The sequence below is a fragment of the Pogonomyrmex barbatus genome, unplaced genomic scaffold (assembly GCF_055798465.1).
Source record: "Pogonomyrmex barbatus isolate J1 unplaced genomic scaffold, ASM5579846v1 scaffold8, whole genome shotgun sequence".
NCBI lineage: Eukaryota > Metazoa > Arthropoda > Insecta > Hymenoptera > Formicidae > Pogonomyrmex > Pogonomyrmex barbatus.
In genome coordinates this window covers 9382633-9405509 of record NW_028297182.1, presented here as the reverse complement: position 1 = coordinate 9405509, position 22877 = coordinate 9382633, and the positions used below count along the sequence as shown (strand labels likewise).

The 22877-nt window shown below is 25.5% G+C and overlaps 1 protein-coding gene across 6 annotated transcripts in view; it reads right to left on the bottom strand.

The window, feature by feature from the left end:
• The window catches only part of LOC105427039 (potassium channel subfamily T member 1), a 95989-nt gene that overhangs the window by 33676 nt on the left and 39436 nt on the right, over positions 1 to 22877 (bottom strand). For 3 of the 6 annotated variants that reach the window (XM_089083701.1, XM_089083702.1, XM_089083703.1), the window contains one exon: positions 12232 to 12481. The exons of the other annotated variants lie outside the window; for them this stretch is intronic. In XM_089083701.1, the coding sequence (XP_088939827.1) occupies positions 12232 to 12481 (250 nt within the window). The remainder of the gene's footprint in view (positions 1 to 12231; positions 12482 to 22877) is intronic. 6 annotated transcript variants of the gene reach the window in all.

The window sequence follows — 22877 nt, the reverse complement described above, 5'->3', positions numbered from 1 at the left end:
CGTCGCCCCCGTTGCTCGCGTTCGGTGCGGGCCGTCGTTTCACTGGGAAACAAAGAGTTGTCGTGGTACCATCGGCTCACCTTTCTCGCGTGCGCACGAGAGGAGCCGTCGTACCGCCGGCTTGACGGGTCCTTTCCCGTGAAAGCTCCGTGCAAGCACAGCGCGCTTCGCGTGGCCTGGCTTAGCGCCGACTAGCGGAATCAGCCTCAAGCTCTCTTTGTCGTGACGACGCGCACCCCTAGCACCGCGCAAGCTCCGCTCTTCGTCACCCTCTCCTGATTCTCCTCGACAAACTAGCCGATAACTCTCTCTCTCTCTCTCTCTCTCTCGAAGAGAAACCGATAGATAAGGAAGAGTCGCAAGGAGAGCTATATGAAGGAGAACTATATGAAAGATTTTAATTCGCATAGTTCCAATGTTCAACATGTCTAATTTCAAGACTCTCTGAGTTCTTTCATTATTATATTACCTATCGACTTATGACATATGAATTGTAGAGATATTTTTTCGTAAAAATGCGCTTCCTGTGTGTATATTTTCCTGTGTTTATGGGCATGAGAAAATCTGCTTATTGATTATTAATAATACGGAAACCATCATTCTTTATTTCGAGGAAGAATAAAGATAATTTTTATCAATTTTTACAAAGTTGTAAATAAGCTAAAGGGATGAAATTATATTTTTAAGATTACCAGCGTAACTAACAATCGTAAAATATAAATGTGAATTATTCATTGAACAATTAATTTTGCTGAATATTAGCAAATACCATATTATAATATTAAATTTGTTTATTTAATCATCAAGTTTTAAATATTAAATGCAAATACCTTTGATTACAGTACTTGTATTTCAATAATTTTTATAAATTTATAAATTTAAAATTGATTTTATTTCTTGCATTCTCATAATCAGGAATAATAATATCTTTGGCTGAAACCTGTCTGTCAATTAGTGAGTTTAATCTGTTAATACATCAGACTATAAGACAATAAGAAATGATTTAATATCCTTACAAATGATAAATCATCTCTTTTGCCATAATGCAGTTTAATATTAACATATTTATTAAAACGCTATATTAAACCGTTCTATGCTTATGCTGATATACTGAATATGCGGTAACTTATTTCAAATTAGAACATTTTTCCTGATATGTTTTATATATTTCCAAATATATTTTATATTTCTTTCTATAAATATTTATTTAAAAAATGGTAATAATAGCGATAATAAAAAATGTGTAATTATATTAACAAAATGTGTAAAAAACGAGATAAATAGATGTCAGATGTGATTCTGCTTTTCGAAATGAATGAAGAACACGCAGATATATCAATAATTATGATCTGATGATCTTCGCTTAGCGAAGTTTCATTCTTAGCAAAAAATTTATCTTATAGATATACATGTATCTCATATCTAATAAGCTTGTTTAAAAATTATTTAAAGCACACAACTTATGAAACACTAATAATAGTAATCTAATCATAAGATCGAGAAAATAATAATTTTAATTATTTATAAATTATTTATAAATTTACATAAATAATAAGTAAAAAATACATTTTATAAAATAAAATTCCTTTATACTTAATAAATTTTATAAAAATCTTTTTCAGATTTTATAAAACAAATATTTATTATTTTTAAAAAGATGTATTTATTATTAAATGTCAAAAGGACATTTAATTTAACTTTCTATTTAATATTATTAAAAATAATAAAATTTCATAGTTTACAGTTTATTTTATTATATATTGTTTAATGTAAATAAATATTCATTTAAAGTATCATGATTAATAATACAATTATATAAAAGTTACATTAAAGTAGCACTTTTGTGTGAAATACTTGCACTCTAACTTCTAAAACACTCTTTCATGATTGCGAGTATTTCATATATCGTAAAAGTTTCGCTAATGTATGCAAACGGTACATGTAAATCAACAGATATACAAAAGTATACAAAAAAATTCATGAATATCGATCATTTGCAAAATTCGTTTTACCGGAACTTGAATATATTTAGCAAATGTATTATTAATCATAGATTACTTGATAACTAAAGATAATGTAAAAGTTATCTAATTATAATTTCAGTCATTAAATTTCTATTTCTAATTATAAATAATTAAATTTATAATTTAGTTTTAATTTTTAATTATTCGTTTATTTTTTTATTAAATTTTGTTTTGAACATTAGCTCTAAAGATATAAAATTGAATAAAATATATTACTCAATCTAAATTATTATTTTTATTGCTAGTTTATCACAAAGTGGCTTACAATAATAATTAGCTGTAAATTGGTTATAAATTATCCACATTTTATCTTAAATAAATATTTTTTGTGATTTATCTACAATAATTTAAATTAATAAATATTTATTGATTAAATATTTGAATTGAGTTTTTTTTTTAATAAAAAGATCTTTTGCGTAACGCATATAAATTTCCATCACGAATAAAAGATGCCCAAGGTTAACAAAAAGGATCAATATGGCTATCGCATGCAAGATTAATCCTTTTCTCTTCGGGTTCTTTGTTGGGTCACTTCACTTTCGCACCGCATCATGTATACACATGTGAACATTCGAAATTCGTTGAATAAGGTAGAAAAGATTCTCTTCTTCCCCCCCTCTCCTTTCTATCGAATCTATAGCTTTCGTATTCAAATCCAAAATATCTCAATGCGAATTTATGAGTGAAACCGTTCTGCCCATAAGATATTGACGTCGTCGATCATAAAACATCGATGCAACGTGAGGATACAGCAAAAAAGGGATAGCTCAACATTAAAAGTGGCTTGGGATACTCGACTACGAGATATGCATAAAAAATATCCACTCCAAGTCCTGTGAAAAATTTTCAATCGCGACTCAAGATCATCTACTCGCGGATTTATATTGCACCGCTTTGCGTAAATTGACTTGCAGTTTATGCAATTTATAGAAACATACAACTTTCTATTTAATCTCCTAATTTGTACTTTCAATAATAACTTTCAATAATAAAAAAATAAACTTAAGACAATGTACAGTGTTTGAATATAGTTTGAATACAATTTGCATAGACAATGTGCTATTAGCATATTGATAAATTTCCACGAAATAAAAATGATGTTATATGCAAAATGTTAATAGCTTTTGTTAATGTTTAATGTTATGCTATATTTGCATTTTTTGATTATGCAGAAAATATATAAAATGTTACTTATTATCTTCAACGCAATTATATTTGAATATTCCACATCCATAACATAATTATAATTTATATTAATTATGATATATTTGAACGTTGTATATTATATTGCTCAGTGAAATATAATAAAAACAAAAAGAGACGGAGAAAAAGAAGATATGTGTTGTATTTACAAAGTAATTCTTAGTTCAAACTACTTGTTCATTTTAACGTCAAAGGTAAAACATTATCGTCGTAGTCATTGATAGTGCTAATCGAAAATCGATAGGGATCGGTCTGATTACTTTGAAAGCAATAGTGGAAGTGCATTTCCTCGAAGTGAAGAGATAGAGATTTCTTATAACCACGAGAGTTACAAGTTTCACAGTTCGGGAATCGAATTTTCTGACGGATGACTCACGGCTTCTCGTTCTTGATTAAATCAATCTGTAACATTGAACGTGCATTGCAACAGACGGCACATGCCATTGATCGAATAATGAGATAAGAATAGAACGACAAAAGGAAATAACTACTTTAATTGAAATAAACTACTTTAATTGTCAATCAGAGTAAAATGCCTAACGTGTTTCTTTAATTAAAAAGAGTGATTTATCAAACCAATTTTTTAAATTATTACATTTAGCCCGAAGATAATGCAAATTATATTTTTTATATTAATCAATATTTTTTCTAATTATAATTTTAAATTACAACGAGAAATATGGCTATTTTTCGGCAAGCAAAATCTTGGTTGCTAGATTTTTTTAAAATGAAATAAATTCAAACAGTCATATCACCAACTATAATTTTTAAAATTCTTTTATAAAATAGTTGTAAATTGATGCAAATACTATTTTATGTAGAAAAATCATACTTCGTAAAAATCAATAATATAAGAAAATAAAAATGTTCCAAATAATATATTATAATACATTTTAATATAGGTTTTGACATAAATAAATCAATCATTTTTATTATATTGTATTAATATTTATTATATTATATTAAAATAGTATTTGTAACAGAAACAAAAATAATAGTACTAACGTAATAATACTAATCATGAATGAAGTTCATCATTAGTATAATCTCTATTCTTTCTTGTAGAAAACTAAGCAAAAATTTTACATATAAAACATACTTAAAGTTTTTGATTCTTATAGAAAAATCTAAAATTACTATATTATTAATAAAACTTATAATTATTTTAATAATTAATATGATAATAACTTATTTGTGCTCTCTCTCTCTCTCTCTCTCTCTCTCTCTCTCTCTTACTGTTTCATATTTCTTGTGAAAAAAAAAAATTAAATAATAATATAATTTTTTAAGACATTTTATATGACATTTTCAACTTTATATTCCCGAAAAAATAGAAATGACGATGATTGATATGAAGTTGAACGCTTTATATTCAACACCGAAATGTTGCACAGAAAAGTTCATAGTCACCGTAAGAAATTCAAAAAAAGACCATTACCTCGTATATTTCTTGCTTTCAGAACCGTCAACCGGTGAAGACGCAAAAGTTAGTGTTCTTTGCCGGCATTATCAATCATAAGAATCCCAACATTTAAAAAGGGCATCGCTTGGCTGTACCTCTTTAATATTATAAAAAGCACTGCGACTTTAAATTGTCTCATTCTCTTTTTACATGTACATGTTATATTATACAATATGACAGTGAAAGTCAATGTAGAAAAACATACAAATACTAATATATAATACTATGTAACAGTATTTTCTATCAAGAAAGCAAAATTGAAATAAATAAAAATTTTAAAATTATAAAAACGTAGAGAAAAATTGTTAATTGATTTTTATGGATGTGTGTGTGTGTGTGTGTGTGTGTGTGTGTGTGTGTCTGTGTGTGGTATGTGTTGTGTGTGTATAATATTAAATATTATAATATATATGTTATAAATATATACAATGTGTTATATAACAAAATTTGAGTTATAATCAAATCCACATGAAACTTTTCAAATAAATTTCCTGAAATTTATTAGAAAAAAATTTCAATTTCAATCGTACAATTCATAATACAGTACAATAACGCTAATAAATATAAGAACGTAATATAATTATGTTATAATGCAATGTTACTATTCAGTCATATGTGCGCATAATTCAAAACAAACTTCATCATTAATTCTGTCATTAATTAATGCTGTATAATTTCTGCAATAGCAGAGAACTGTCAAGAATAATAATAATAATAAAGTTGTTAATCGAGGCAAGAAAACTTTCGTTTTCCTTTCTTTCGATAGAAACAAATTTTCGATGAATGTGATAAAATAAATTTTTTTTACAAGAGAATTTAAATGAAACAATATGCAAAAGAATTAGAATTAGTTGAAAATCCATGTCTGGTGTATAAATTATTAGAATGAGAAGTAACAAAGATATCTTAGAAACAATTAAATCAATATAAAGGTCGATAAACAAACAAGAATAAAAGTAAATCTTTTGCAAAAAAAAAATTACAAAGAGATACTAATACTTCCATATTTTATTTTAATAAAATTAAAAAAAATAATTTTCTTTGCATGTAAATAGATGTAAAAATTATCATTACACATTAGTTTTGAAACTTTCAGAAAAAAGCATTCATTTATTAAAAGCATCCATTTATAATCTTTCGATTTATTATCATAAGTTTATTATCAAAAGCTGCAGAATTAAATCATCTTTTGTAAGACCAAGCAGTTAAAATAAATTATATTGTAATGTCTATATTATTTAAAAAAATATCTTCCTGACACATCGTATAAAAAGGAATGCAAATGCTGGAGAAGGAATTTTCAATAATCACTAACAGGTCTGTTGATGACAGGCTTGAATGGTTTATGATTTTTCTCCTATCTATATTTGCGTTCTTGCCCCTTGCATTCTTCTTGTGATAAGATTACGACATCAGTGCAAGGATTTTATTCATGTTTTTGAAGAGGTCACCTTAAGTGACAAGGGTTGGTTATTGCAAACCCGACGCGCTTAGTTCGTAAGACACCCATCACGACATCGCAGCGACAGCACTCGGAGCTTTTCAGAGCTTTCCGAACTGTTGTGAGGCGCCCCCTGAGCAACGTTTGACGCAGACGCTTGGCGAGTTTTAAGCTCATTCCGACCTCTGACTTTTCTTTTTTACTTGATTCTTTTTTGACATAATATAATGAACATTCATTTTAGCATTTCTCAAAATACTGATTTAATTCTCAATTAACGTAAGATATTTAGTTCGAAATTGTAGAGCAAATGATTTTTTTAATATTCATGTATGCTTCTACTCTTATAAATAAATATATCTTTCAATAATTTAACAATAATATATATTTCTAAAAATATAATTAATAAATGAAGATGGTGCATAATAATAAAAAAAATATTTTTATTTAAATTAAAAGAATTAAATGTTAAAAAATTAAAATTCTCTAAAAAATTCTCTCTCTAAACTTAAAAAATTAAATATTCTAATTAATATCCCGTATAAAATAAAAAAATTAATATTATATAAAAAATATATTTTCTTATATAAAGTTTTTTACCTAAAGAGAGAAAGAAAAGCAAAATTTTAAAATATATTCTAAACTAGTATACATACATGTAATAATCTTTAACTTTAATTCTATTTCATAATGTTTTACCTTAATATTTATGAAAGTAATTTATTGATGTAATCGAGACTAATTGAAACGTGCAACATCAAATATCAAATTACAATTAGACCACAAACTGGAAAATTACGATATGTTGAACATAAAGAGGAAATATACTATTATATATACTATTATATATACTATTATATATACTATATTATATATACTATTATATATATATATATATATATATATATTATATATATATACTATATTAAATATATTATTATATTTACTATAATACTACTATGTGAAGGAGTTAAATCACAAAATTGCATTAAATAATAAAATAAATAACATCTAATGTCTATCTAATAAACAAAATTGATAAGAAATTTTGAAATTTGCCTACTTTTAAAAATACATTTAATATTATCATGATACTAAGTGTATTGTTCGTTATATTGAATAATTAATATATGAAATGTAAATATAAAAACTTATTATTAAAATCCTTAAAACTTATTATTATTTTCACATTATATATATAAAACACAAATGCTTGCTAGCATTTAAAATCAGAAAGATTTGACATTTAGCATCAGAATCGTATTGCGTTAAATGTACATTGAGAATATAGCCTAATGAGAATATAACATTTTAAATGTTGCAACAAAGTAATCGACATTTCGACGATTCCTCACAGACATCTCAGAATTATGGTTTTATTCTTGAGATTTACTACCACTTCGTTACAAATGTCCGTCAATGTGCTTAGTAGTAAATTGACTTTACAAGCTTCCGAGAGTAAGAACATTTATTCCGATATCGAGCGAAAATATATGACTAGCTTCGCTGTCTGCATCTTAACGAAAATGCTAGCACTTCCTTTATTTCTTCCCTAAACCTCAAGCGATCCCCACGGCATTGAAGTAGATTGATGAACGCTTCTGTGCTTCAAAATCGAAAGAATCATATTGCCAAAATGTTATGTTAAATATAATAACTTAGATATCATAGTAAATATATCAAATATATAATCCTTTATTTTTTATTAAATTAAAGGTAAAAGCAAAAGAAATTTTTCAAAAAATTTGTAATAAATATTTTTTTATTAAATAGAAATGTAACAGTAAACCATTATTATAACATTCATTCTTCAATATTAAGTAATTAGTATCTCATTAATTATGTTAAGAATCTTTTGAAATTGATTGAAAAATAAAAATTAATTTAACTTATTTTAATTTTAAAATAATATTTACATGATTTTGATACTTATACATAAAGACTTATACATTATTTTTTTCTTAATGTATTCCTTACGAAGCAACGAAGTAATATTTTTTTCTAGCAGTAACAAGACATGAGATGTAGTTATCTAACAGTGAAGCAAGTTTAATGCCACCATTTGCTATCCCTTTGCACCTCGACAATGCGGTTGTACGCGCTGAAAAGTGATGATTTCGAATTATGTTCGTATCCGCGCTAATGCATGATCATATTTCACTGAAACAACCCTTCTCTTATCTCCGATTGTAACTTTATTAAGGATACCTCGAAGACAAAAACATCCTCTTTGTCATTGAAGGTTATAAGTATAGTACTATAAGGGTCTGAAAATCCTCGACGATATTCTCACGAGAAACATGTACATGGAAGTATAACGATGTGCTCCACTATGTGGAACTCACATGGCCTCGATTATTTTTGATTACGCTGATATACGCCATAATATGCCGCATCCCTGTTACAAAGCACTAGTTCTATTCTTTTTTCATCTTGTAACTTTTTAAAATACATCATTTTCTATTATTTTATTTCACGTATGAAGGAAAACAATGCTAATTGTCAATTATTTATAATCATATTATTCATAATTCGTTAATATCATCTGACAACATTATTATTTATATTATTTTTATTATTTATTTATATTATTAATTGTAAAATTTTATTCTAATGAAATAAAATAACATATAATGAAATAAAATAACATATAATGATATAAAAAATATGTACATGGACAATAGCATTAAATAATTCTTTTTATATTGAATTTGATTATTATTGATAATGATTATATACCACAATTACATTTAGTACATTTAAATTTAATTACATTTAATCATTTAATGTATAGAATAAAATCTTATCTATTTTTGTTCTATTGCAATTTTGTCTATTTATATTATACTTTATTTTGATTATATTTATGTTATAATACTTACGTTATAATAATAATAATCGTTTATACACTTTTATGTAGCAATAAAAAGCATGTAAACACTTTAGTTTTAATTTTCTTTACTTTTTCTTTAATGCTTCTCTGAATATTTATTATGTGATTTAATCATATCTTGCATAATAACATACACGAGTTGTTTACGTCGCATCTCAAGAAAGTTAAACTTATTTTGCATAATAAATCAGTATGATTAAAAATGAATCATATTTGTAGCACGTTTCTCATAAATATTTAATATCAGTCATCATAGAGAAATGGCTAATCAAAGAAGTGTTACAACAGAAAATATTAAATGAACATTAAAATTATCTGTAAATATATACTTTCACAAAACTTACAAATAAGGCAATCAATAAATCGATATTCTAGTAAAATAGTATATAAAAATTCATCATTTTTGCAATGTTTGAAGGTCACTGCCGATAGATATGATGATTAATTAATCACTATAGCTTCTTATTGAGTAGATAAATCTAAATATATATATATATATATATATATATATATATATATTTATACACAACACAATACTTAATATAATAATACAATAATAATAAGCAAATATTGAATTAGAATTAAATTAGAATGTTATATTAAAATATACAGATATACTAAATGACTTCTCCTTATAAACTTATTTTTTAAAAAAATATTATATTATTTATGTTGTTTACATGAATATTAAAAATAAAATATAAAATTTTTATTTTTATGTTTCTTAAAACTAAATATTCAAAATCTAGTATACATTGTTTCTTCTTTTCGAACGTAGCTATAAATGACCAAGACATTGTCGTCACGCCGTTGTGCTCGTTAAAGTCCAGTCCAACATAAATTTGCTGCCAATGTAAATGACATGGGTGAGCTTTGACAAAGGGGTGTGTTCGTGATTGGGTGCGGCGAAACACCGGTGATCATAGAGATTAGTTGTTTTCTCTTTACTTTTTCTAGACGTTTTGAATCTTGTTACTGAACTTTCGCAGCATTACTAAATCCTTTATATCGTAATTTCCTGATAAATTGTTCGTCAAAATATGATTGAACTTAAAATCTAAAAAGAGGCTTATTCTTAATTAAATAAAGCACTAATGTACATAACAATTTTAAAAAATTTTTATTTTTATTTTCAAGTAGAATAATTTATATAGAATAATTTATAAAACAATATTAAATATGTACAAAATAATATTGTTTGGAAAATCTAAATAAAAATCTCACAAGTTATAAACTATCAATTAGAAAGTTACAAAACAATTATCATTTCTATATTTTAAGAATTGTTTAAGAAAAATAATAAAAAAAAGTTGTTTTTTATCCCAATGTCTTTATATTCAGACATACATAAACATCATACATTTTAATCATAAATAATAAATATTGAATCATTTTGTATAAATGTTTTAATATTTTTTAAAGTCAATTTGAAAAATCAGAAAAAATCAATAGTTGTGTTACTTTTATAGCTGTCTTCAATTTATGAGACGCGCAATAGTGACAATCTCATAAGATTGAAAGTTTTGCGGGTTGGACAGAGTCGGCGTATCCAAGCGTAATTCAATTCTTTCTACCATCATTTTCCATCTTCTCGTCTTGTCAACCATGACTCTCCGGGTTTGCGTCCAGAAATTTTGTCAAACTAAGCGAGTTCTTTCGCTCGTTGGAAACAAGGAAGCGCGGCTAATTCTGAGGGGATTGCATCCACAGGCACTCTCAGGAGGAGGCCAAACGTAATTAAACAAATTAAAAGTTCGACTTCCACGTAGTTCAGAGTTCCGCGAGAGAGCAATACCGCCCTATCATTACACGTTTCGTTTACCTTTACTGAATGAAGCAAAATGAAGAGAACTGGTGGCTTTACAATTCGCAAAGTATATTTATCGTGACTTTAGTTTACACCACAAATAGTTTTTTATTTATCGTTTTAAATAATATTATTACGTAAGTAAAAGAGGTATTGAGTTTAATTGTAAATTGAAATAGCATAAAATATCAATTAATCAAACAGTATACAAATAAATTGACTACATTATAGATTGAAACGCAATTTTGTAAAAAATATGTTACAGTTCTAATAAATAAAAGAATTAAATAATTAAGAAATTTGTAAATGTCTTCTAATTTGTAAATGTCTTCTAATTTGCACATTAAATTAATTATGATTTTTAATTATTCGATATTTTTATATAATTTTATTAATCATGATATACTCTCATTCAATATTGCGATGAGAATATTATTTAAAATTCCATTTCAAATATAAAATAAAGAATATAAGAACATTATATATAATTTGCTATCATTTTCTCTATTTTCACCTCATTCTTCTATTCAGTTTTGTAAAAAGAATTATCTAAAGCTAACCACAATATAAGTTTACATTGGCGATTTAATGAGACTTACATTTATACTAAAGTTTTTTTATGTTTGTACAAATTTCACATTTCTCTCTAAATAGCTTCACGTTTTGACCTTTGACCCTTTTGTAGAAAGTGGGACATTCTGCTATCTTAATGTTTTACGACTTTCATTTCAAGCAAAGATCAAGATAAGAATTACATTTGAATCGTAAAGGTCCAGATCAGTTTCGCGAGTTGACATTTTTAAATTGCGTAAATCGTTTTATCAAGTTAATTTGTAAAATGCGAGACAATGTTTCAGAACTGAAAGTGTAAAACATGGAATTGTGAATCAAGATTCCTTTTTGTATTAAAATATAAAACTCATAATTGTATTTATATTAAAACGATTTTTCTTTTGCAACTTTTATAACTTGTGCCAATTGGAAAACTTCAATGTACTATAAGATATATATTAGATAATTTAAAAATCTTCATTACGTTTAAGATTAATTAATCCTTTTTCTCTTAAAAAATATATTGATATGGTAATCTTTTAAAAACGAGAGTAATTAAAAATATATTATAAATAGACCTGAATCACGCATAAATATCTTTCAAAACAGAATTATATTTACAGGAGCATATATAATTGCATTTATACATTAAAAAAATAGCATATTTATATATTAAACCACATACTTAAAAGTTGGTAAGCTATGTATTAACGAACTAAGAACTCTAGGTTGCTATGTAAATCATGGGTTATAATAATCCACAGGACATTTAAATATCAATAAAAAATAAGCAATAACACATAAAATGAAATAAATTTCGATGCAGAAGCGTGCAAATGTGAAGTTTACCTCGGTATTTTAAAGGCGATTTCGTCAAGCGAGTCGCTAGGTTGCAGAGGAGCTCGTTCGAAAAGTCTACTTGGACCCCGATGGATCCGGTTGCAGCATTGCATGGATTCAGCCGTCGGTTGGGACTGATCCGTATGGTTGGTCCCAAGTTGCCCGCCCTGACTGCCTCTGCCACGTTTCTGTCGCTTCTTGCGTACCTCTTCCGCCTGACGACGCAGGTTGTGCAGCCGGAAGAAGTACATCGACATGTCTGCGCTCAGCACGCAAGTACTCGCGATCAAATAATTGCTTGTTTATTCGTCTTTACGAAGTATTTTAAAGAAAGAAAAGTACTACAACTTTGTTGCAGAATACTTCAATTCAATGCTTTAACAACATCAAACATTATTAAATTAATAGGCTAGATATCGATTGATATTTCAATAAAAATTTTTATTTTTAATAAAAGAGAAATTACACTTTTCAAAAGGAAATTATTTATATAGTTTTTATACACACAAAACAATTTTTTAACAAAATCAGTCAATTGTATTTAATAAAGAATTATGTAAAAAACTTTTCAATTAAATCAAAATATTAATATAAAAAAATAAAATAATAAAATGTTATGGTCTGGGTCAAAATAATCTACAATTTAAAAAAAACATACAATGCATCATTCTTATGTCACTTTTCAGATTGAGAACGCCTAGCACATTTCATAATCTTTAGAAGCCAGCTTTAGAAGCCAGCTTTGCTAGAGAAATAAAATAGCTACGTTGATGAAAAGTTATTCACATGAATGTAAATTTCATCCTGCTTGAATGTGTTCACAACTGAATGTGAAAATATCAACATGACCACCAACCGTTAGACTAGATCTTAATCTTTCAACTTTAGAGTCAGTCCAAGTATGAAGTTTACATAGATATTTAAAGAGTTTCTAATATCCAAAACTAAAAATAGATTTATAAAATTCATAGTTAATATCATAAATAAAAGAATTAATAAAATTTTCATATTTGGTGAAAATTTCGCACATTTTTTCCCTCTTTCTTTAAAATACTTCATAAAAATTAAACTAAATAAAATTGAACATTATTAATTATAAATTACATTATAAATTATGTCAAAATATTCATAGACATAACTCATATAATAATAATTAATTGCAAATAATATATCAAAATTTCTTTTTCAAGCATATATAAAATAAGCATATTGTCAAAATATATATATCACATAAATAATTTTCACAATTTTAATTTTTAAACTTTCTGGAATATTACTTCTTTTATTAAATAAATTTAAGTTAATATTTTTATAAATCTTTATACTTTCATATTTACTAAAAATTTATGCTTAAAATATATGAAAAATAAAATATAAAAGTCATTATATAGTTAACTTAACATATTTTTGTTATGCACAAATCTAATAAAATAATCACATATCTAATAAAATAATAATGTACTTTTATATATTTATATTTTTTTATGTAATCATGTTTAAATATTTATAGAAATTTGATTGATTACTATTATAATATGCAGCATAATTGATTCGTGATCATATAAAATTGTTCAAATTTTTAAAAAATTCCGTTTTTTTAGATGCAATTGTGTTACTATTATGTATCCATAACATTGTTAATCATTTATACATCAAACATTTTTGAAAACACAAATAATAAAAAATGAGCAAAAATTAATAGATACAAGATTGCGCAACATTAATCGCTCATGCAAAGCAATATGCAAATACATATATTACTAATCGATTATTCAAAAACATACATTTTACATTTCAATTACATAAAAACGGTCATTTAATATTCAATGTTTTTACGTAATATAACGTTAAAATATTTAGACCAAAAGTATTTATATATATATATATATATATATATATACTCATGCGTTTTTAATAATTCATAACTCAAATAACCTTGAAATAAATAAACTTGATGATTCATTCGTTATTGTCTATTTTTATTTTTAACGAACAATTAAACTTGCTTTATTAATATAAAGCATATATGTCTTTATTACCATCGAATTTTAAGCATTCAATAACATCATGCAGAAAATGTTTTCATGCACATTCAATGTTGCAACTATAGTTCATTCAAAATTTCTTAAAATTCAATGCATTCTGCATATTTCTCGTTTTCGTATTTATTAAATAATGATAAACAATTAGATATTCTTTATCTGCATAGTAAATATATGATAAATAACACTAATTTTTTAGCAAAAAATAATTTTGAATCAAACAAGGCGTTTCTTATAGATTTTTGAATGCTAAAATCAATGCAAACCAAATTTTTTCAGCACATTTCCAAAATAATTGAGGTTTAATATGCAAAAAATGCCTTTTTGCGATATACTTGAAGATTTTTGTCTTATGTCAAATTTTTATTCTTTCGTTGTTATTTATTAGAGAACTGTTATAACTGTTCTTATTAGTAAATAATTGCATATACATAGAATAATCTTTCAGAATTTGTTTCGAAAAAGAAAAAATAATTATTTATAAGAAATATATAATATGTGTATATTATTAAATAATATTATATTTTTACTTTAGTGAAGATTTTATCAAGAATTACGAGTCTTTTTTTGAAGATTTTTCAGTCGCAATTGTCGTAAAAAAACTTGCGTAATACAGTAGCATCGTGAAAGCAGAAGGTGGTGTTTGTGGCCACGTTCATCATGCTGTGAAGAAAAAAAGTAATGAGGTAACCCTACTGCCTAGTAATATCGTAAATTCACATCCGCAGGTACCTTCATCTTGACCCATGCGAGGGTGAAAATGTTGCGTAGAAAATGTCTCGTCTTTCGTCTCCACAAACAGCAGTTTTACGAGTGTCGTTTTTTCATGCTTTTTACGAAGACGGTCCGTATTTAAGCCGATTGAATTAATTTATAATTGTAATTATAACTGTGTCATGATAATAGCATTGAATGCTTTAATATTTAAAAAATGCAATTAGGTTTACTATAATGTTATAAAATATGAACAATTATACATTGGTCGATTATGAGAAAATAAAAAAAAACATCTTTTTTCAAGGATATAATAGCTCCATCTATTAATTTAATATTTTAAAATAAAAATTTACTTTAAATAGCCCAAATATCTTTATCTTCATAATTGTTTAATTCAACATGCTACAAAATAAAATCACAAACCTTTTAATACTTTTTAAACATATTACCAAATAATATTAGTAAATGATAAAACTAATAATGGAAGTGCTTTTAACCATCTTCAAAGCAATTTGCAATTTAGGTCAACCATCAGCTGACACTTTAAAATCGTATTGATATTTCACGTTTATGTTCTATGTGTAAATGCTATTCTTTACGTTGATTATCACTATTTAAGCAGTTTGTTACATATATGTTCTTATCATTCATTCAGATTTAAATAATATAATTCAAACTTCCAATATACTGGGCAATCTTATTAGATAGAGACCTAAATTGATAAGGGCCAAAGACTCAGGAGACTACTAACGAGCCAATAAGGTTTCGATCGTCCATCTATATGCACAACTCCAGCAAGCGGCGAAGTGCAAATTCTCTAAATTGGATTAAGTCATTTCTATTTGCGATACCAATCATCGTTTCATCATACGTATACACATAACCTCATTCTTCAAATATTACATAGAATATGCGTACAAAATATACTGATATCTTTAGGTGTATTTACATTTAAAAGTAACGAATCAATTATTCTTTGGCTCTTATCTTTCTGATTTTATGTATTTATCCAATATTTCTTACACAACATTCCAAGCAGGAAGCGTTACATGTCGAAGTGATCGAGTGTGGATGTTACACAGCGCTTCACACGAAGAGGCATCTTGGCATAAACAGAAAACGCTACTGCACTTTGAAACTGATCAGAAGAGATATATTTCACTCATAATACAAATATTTTAACAACAATCTGCGGATATTTGATAAATAAACGATCATTTCCCCTTTGGATAGTCACGAAGATAAATGAGATAATAGAAATGAGTAATCAAAATCGGGGAACATAAATTATAATAAAGCAAAAAATTAGCTTTATAAAAAAAATATAACAGTACATAATTATTTTCTATCGTAATTGGGAAATAGTAAAGTAAAAGTAATAGTAAAATAAAATAAATAAAATTGTATCTTATATTGAGTTATTAATTTAAAATTTCTTCCTTTACAATACAAAATATTTTTGTAACTTGTCAATTTTTTTTATCCTAACATATATATATATAAATATTTAACTTTTATATTACAGAAATTAATAAACAAATATAATTAATTAATGTCTAATTAAGTATAATTAATTAATGTCTAATTAATGTGTTAAGCTAATAAAAAATTCAAAACTAATTAATTGATTTCCTATCACAAATGACACATCTTAATTGTAAAAATCAATTCGAATTTTTCATTCAAAAGAAGATCGCATGCGAGTCTCCGTATCACTTTATTTTGTAGCTTCATTTGTCAGCTGTCGCATTTCTTTTGTACGAAATCGTAAATTATTTTATTAAAAATAGATTGATAATATTATAAATAATTTTAAATTTATAAATTTACATATTAATAAATTTTTTATAATTTAAGAGAAAAGTAATAATAACATGTTTGTACTTTTTAAGTTGTTAATATTAATAAAATGTTGTAATGTATAAAGTAAAATGTGTAATATTAATGAAGAATCATGTAGAATTACATTATATTTACAGAATAAAATTATATGAAAGAAATATATCAACAATGTAGTTCGTTAGATAAAATATGACAATAATTAAGAATAAAATATGACAAACGCATGAAGAATCTATTACATGAAAAAAAATCTAACGTTATTTGAGTTTTTCCAATTCCGATCTTTTATTCAAAGAAAAGCAAATAAAATTCAGAGATACATAAAGTGTATATACGTCAAAGATTCACTACTATTTTTACTTAAGGCGCGACAGGAAGGCACCAAATAGTAAACTTCCCTTCGCAGGCGCCAAAGATAGCCGCTGGCAATCAACGCGCAGTTCTCTTCAGTATTATGTAAGTTTAATTAAATTGCTTTTGGATTGCTATTGGTCATTCCCTTATTAAAGGACGAGGGATAAACGATACCTTTCTAAGATATTATAAAATGCATGAGTATACATGCATAATGCAAAAGAAAAAATAGTAATAAAAGTAAAAGTAATTTAACTCTATTTAATAAATTATAATTGTTTTTATATATAGATTATTTCTTTCTCTAGATTATTTCTTTTCTCTAATCATATAAATAAAGTGTACATAAAATCAAATTATTTTATTTCTTATAATTAAAGTTATTTATTTAAATTATAAAATAATTCAAGAAAATAGATAATAATAGAATATATCATTTCTAGCTGAGATTTAAATTATTTTTTTTTGCTTCTTATAATTAATTACATAATAATATGCTATAATTTAGTAAAAAATAACAAAAACTATATCAGTAATACAAGTTTTGCAATAGATATTGTTTTAGAAAACATGACTAACATTCATTCAACTAGATCTATTCTGAGATTTATCGGGCAATAGCAGAATGATCTCTAGGGTGCACTGACCAAGATGCAGTACAGCGAGAGTGTCAGGAGACTTCTCTGATACTCTTGATCTATGTTCTTGTAGATAGCCTGGCAAATGTCAAGTTGCAGTTGTTATTTTTGGAATGGCTTAAAATAAAATAAATGTCAATGACATCGTTACAAATATGTAAGTCTATGATGAGAGGTTATTGCTGAATATAAATACTTAAAGGATAAATGTAAAACTTAATATAAATTTAAATATAATATCTGACGAATTAAAAAAGTAAAACAGTGACAATGAATAGACAGAATAATTTTTCACAAAATTATTTTATTATGAAAATTTAGCATTAAAAATTATATATATTTATAAATGCTAATTAAATTATTATATAAATAATTAAATTAAGCAAAATATAATAAAAAATATTATTAACATATACAATCTTAATATATAAGGAAGGTATTGAACGTTTAATAATAAGAAATTATATCATTTATATAAACTATTATATATACTCATTTATATAAACTATAAAGAAAATAGTTTAAAATTTAGCATTACACAAACGATAAAATTGTATTATATAATTTATTCTGTCTTTTCGCATTTTTCACATTCTTTTTGTTATTCTCTACATGTAACCCATACAATCTATGCTAAATTCCAACGATAAATCTTGAAGAGAAGGCAAATAGTCGAAAATTGCTGGTATCCACGTCGACTGTATAAATCCTCTGAAATTAACTCATAGCTGCTTTCTACTATTCCCGTAACGTAAAACATTCGATCCATTTTGATGACGATGTATACATATATATTAATTATATACACAAAAAAACATGCAATTAAATTGCATTTTATAATATTCAGTATTAAAAGTTTATGTAAAAATTATTTTTAATATAAATTTAAAACATTAAAATAATAATATAATAATATAATAATAATATAAATAATATAATAATAATAATAATAATAATATAAATAATAATAATAATAATAATAATATAAATAATAATAATAATAATAATAATAATATAAATAATAATATAATAATAATAATAATATAAATAATAATATAATAATAATAATAATATAAATAATAATATAATAATAATATAATTTCTAATTAATAAATAATAATATAATTAACTCATCAGCACATCATAAATATCAATAAAAAATCAATTTTTAAATTTTGTTATTCTAAAATATGAAATCTACTTATAGTCATGTATAAAATTTGCATATGAATAATCTCTCTCAATTTCTTCTATGTATACACACACACACACACACACACACACACACACACACACACACACACACACACACACACACACACACACACACACACACACACACACACACACACACACACACACACACACACACACACACACACACACACACACACACACACACACACACACACACACACACACACACACACACACACACACACACACACACACACACACGTATTATTAGAGACTATCCCCCCCCCTCTCTCTCTCTCTCTCTCTCTCTCTCTCTCTCTCTCTCTCTCTTTCTGATTCAGAAAATAAAAATGTAATTTCTATAATTATATCAAGAAAATAAATATTTAACATATATTTACAATAAATGCATATATCAAAGAACATTTTTGAAAAAGAACATTTTAAAAGCAGAATAAAATATCTTCAATAGATATACCACCTGCATCTCGGGTGCCATCGTAAAGATGAAAATGCAATACACAAAAGTGCATTTCACGAAAGCTACCAGCCCAGATGTGTTCCTTTCGTCACGTTTTCAATAGAAAGCTTTCTTCTGGAAATAATCTTTTCAAACCTTATATACCTTGTACATTCGGCATACTTTCACAAATATCCAAATAAATATTAAAATGAAAACTAAATACTGTTAAATTTCACATATTTGATTTACAGATTTTCCGCATTAGATTATTGTTTCGTTTCATTATGAATATAAATTTTAACATAATTTTCCTTAATTAATTTTAATATAATTTTCTTCGATTAATTTTGAATTATAAATACTAAATAAACAAAAAGAAAATTTAAACAAAAAAATGATAAAATATTATAATGTATACTATACATACTATATATTGTATATATTATATACATAAATATTTAATATAAAATACAAAAGATAAAATTTACACAGATAAAATTTTGAAAATAAATACTAGTCTATATTTCATGTATCAAAGTATACATTTAATTAATATGATAAAAAGTTATCAATTTAAATGAAATAAATATAAATTTTTACAACTAGCTAAATTTGCATTTAATACATTTCTTCAATTACCGTGTAAATCTAGAAACAAGTTTGTATTTGTGCAAATTAATATACAGCTCATTTTAACTTATTTTAAACAATTTGCAATACATTACAAAGACTTTTATAACAACAATATTTCTAAAACATATTATATATATGTGTAGGAATAATATTGACACAAACTAATTATGAAGGATGATATTTATTCATAACCGAAAGTAAAAGATGCAATATTCTTAGCCGCACGCAGCTATCATACAGTTTCTTCTAACTCTCTTTTTCTTCTGCACGCCTATTCATATTCCCTTGTTCCAATTAAGTACTACTTTGTTACATCAAAATTTAAAAAAATTACTACGTATTTTGGGATGGCATATCGTACATTTAAATTAATAATGAAATAAATATATACAAAATAAAAATGGTTTGCATTTTATAATTAATTTATATTTATTTTATTAATAATAGTCATAACAGTTTTTATAAAAATTAATTTTATATATATACATATAAAATTGTTATGTATACATATAACTACAAACATTTGTTTTGCTAAATTATTATTATATTGACTACATTTATATAAAATTTCAAATTTGTTAAACTTAAAAAAATCTTTGTTACAACAAAAATGTAAAATTTTTTAAATATGACATATATATAAGTCCAAAAAGTAAATTTTTAGATTCCATATCTAAGTAATTAAATAATTTATTTATTTAAGCAATATTTCACAGTTTATATTCATGAAAATTGAATATGAATAGTGTAATTCAATTTATTTTCAATTACATATATAAATTTAAAATTGCAAAAATTGAGTTAAATTAATTGTATGTTTAAATATTAAATGTTTAAATATTAACAATTAATATTAATATTAAATATTAACAATGGCATAATCCGTGTTTTTCTAACATGCATAGCAATCGTTGATTTATTCAATATTTAATTAGTAAAAAATAAAAAAAAAAGTCAATCTTTATTTCACATTATCATAAAATTTCAATTTTTCTTTCTTGTTTTTATGTCTGAAAACAGATATTTCAGTCTAGTTATTGACCTCGCAAATGATCCTACTTGCAACTAGAAGCCGCGAACTCTGCCCTTTCATCTCATTTCCTCGATTACACGATCCTCTGGTCTGAGCTGGCTGATGCTTTATAGCTTTGCGGCTTCATTTGCGAGAACTGCAAGATATATACGAGAAAGGGAGAGAGTAGAGAGCGAGACGTAAGTGCAGCATCTACGTGTTCAAGTGCTTTCCTGTTTTGCGCGCTTGCATCAAGAACATCATGATAACGCAACGCTCTCAAGGCATATCGATACGTCACTATCACTGAATTTCTCAATAACTAGATGTCACAGAGTTAGAGAGAGAGAGAGAGAGAGAGAGAGAGAGAGAGAGAGAGAAAGAATATAATTTATTTTATATATATATATATATATATATAAAATTATTATTTTTTATTGCAATACATATAACTTAATCTAATATATTAAATATATATGGAAAAGAAGTTGTAAAATATATATGTTTAAAAAAAGCTAATATAACACAATAATTTTCTAGCACAATAATTTGAAGAAAATTTCATTATTTCTGTTTCGTGCTCACTAATGTTAATTTCGCTAACTCGAATTATGATTGTACTGTCATTCTTGTGTGAGCTATGTCCATCCGATAATTGACAACCCTTAAAGACTGTCCTATCTCTTTAAGGAAGGAAATTAACGTTAGTGAGCACGTCGAATGAACACGGTATCTTATCTTTATTTTTATTTTTTATTTTTTATTTTTGTATATACTGAGGATGACTCAAACTAGAGTCGAAACGTATGTTATATTTTTTTTAATTTGTAATAAAGAATGTAAATTGCGCACCGTAAACAGCGCTGATTCTCATTTGCCCTTTTATTACTTCATACTTTATAAAAAAACGTACTCCCATCAAACGTTCTTTACATATCATCATACAATTGTTAAAGAAAAGAAAACGAAAACGGAGCTTATTCACGACTTTCCTATATATTATTCTTCCTCTTTGCCGCATTGCAGATGTGTACATCGTAAATACTATTCGCTGCAGTAAATATATAATAATAATAAAATTATCACAGGCAACTGTTAATTTTTTATATTTTGTTTTATTAATATTTTTATTAAAAAATTGTTTCTGCGTGAAATATCTTCGTGTATATTTCATTATTAAAATCACATTTTGAACGATGCATATGTTATTATTATAATATCGAAATTTGAAATATTTTTTTCAAAAATATATATAATTTGATTTATATAATATTTTATTTTGTTACTTTTTTTATATATGCTATATTCTATCATAGCGATGACAGAGCATATATATATCTGTATATTGTATATGTATTATACATTTTCTTATACTTTTTCTATTCTTTTTTTTTTATAATTCTATTGTAAGTAAAATATTGTTTACTAGAAGCATTACTGCTTATATTAAAAGATTTATCTATTTCCCTTATCTAGTCGAGATATCCATGAAGTAATAAGATATGGCTAAAGTGCGCTCGTCAAGGGATACGTAGCATATTTCGAAGGAAGTTTACGAGAAGGACTCTAAGCTTACCGCTAAATCTTGGCTTGGAGAGTTATATACACGAAAATACAACAGAATACGGCAAATCTCCGAAATAACATCCCTTCACGTATTTGTATCTCTTGCACAACATAAAATAATCATGACAACATAAGAGAAAGATCTCAGCTTCCCAGTTTGCGCATAAAACAACGCTTGACATACAACAAAA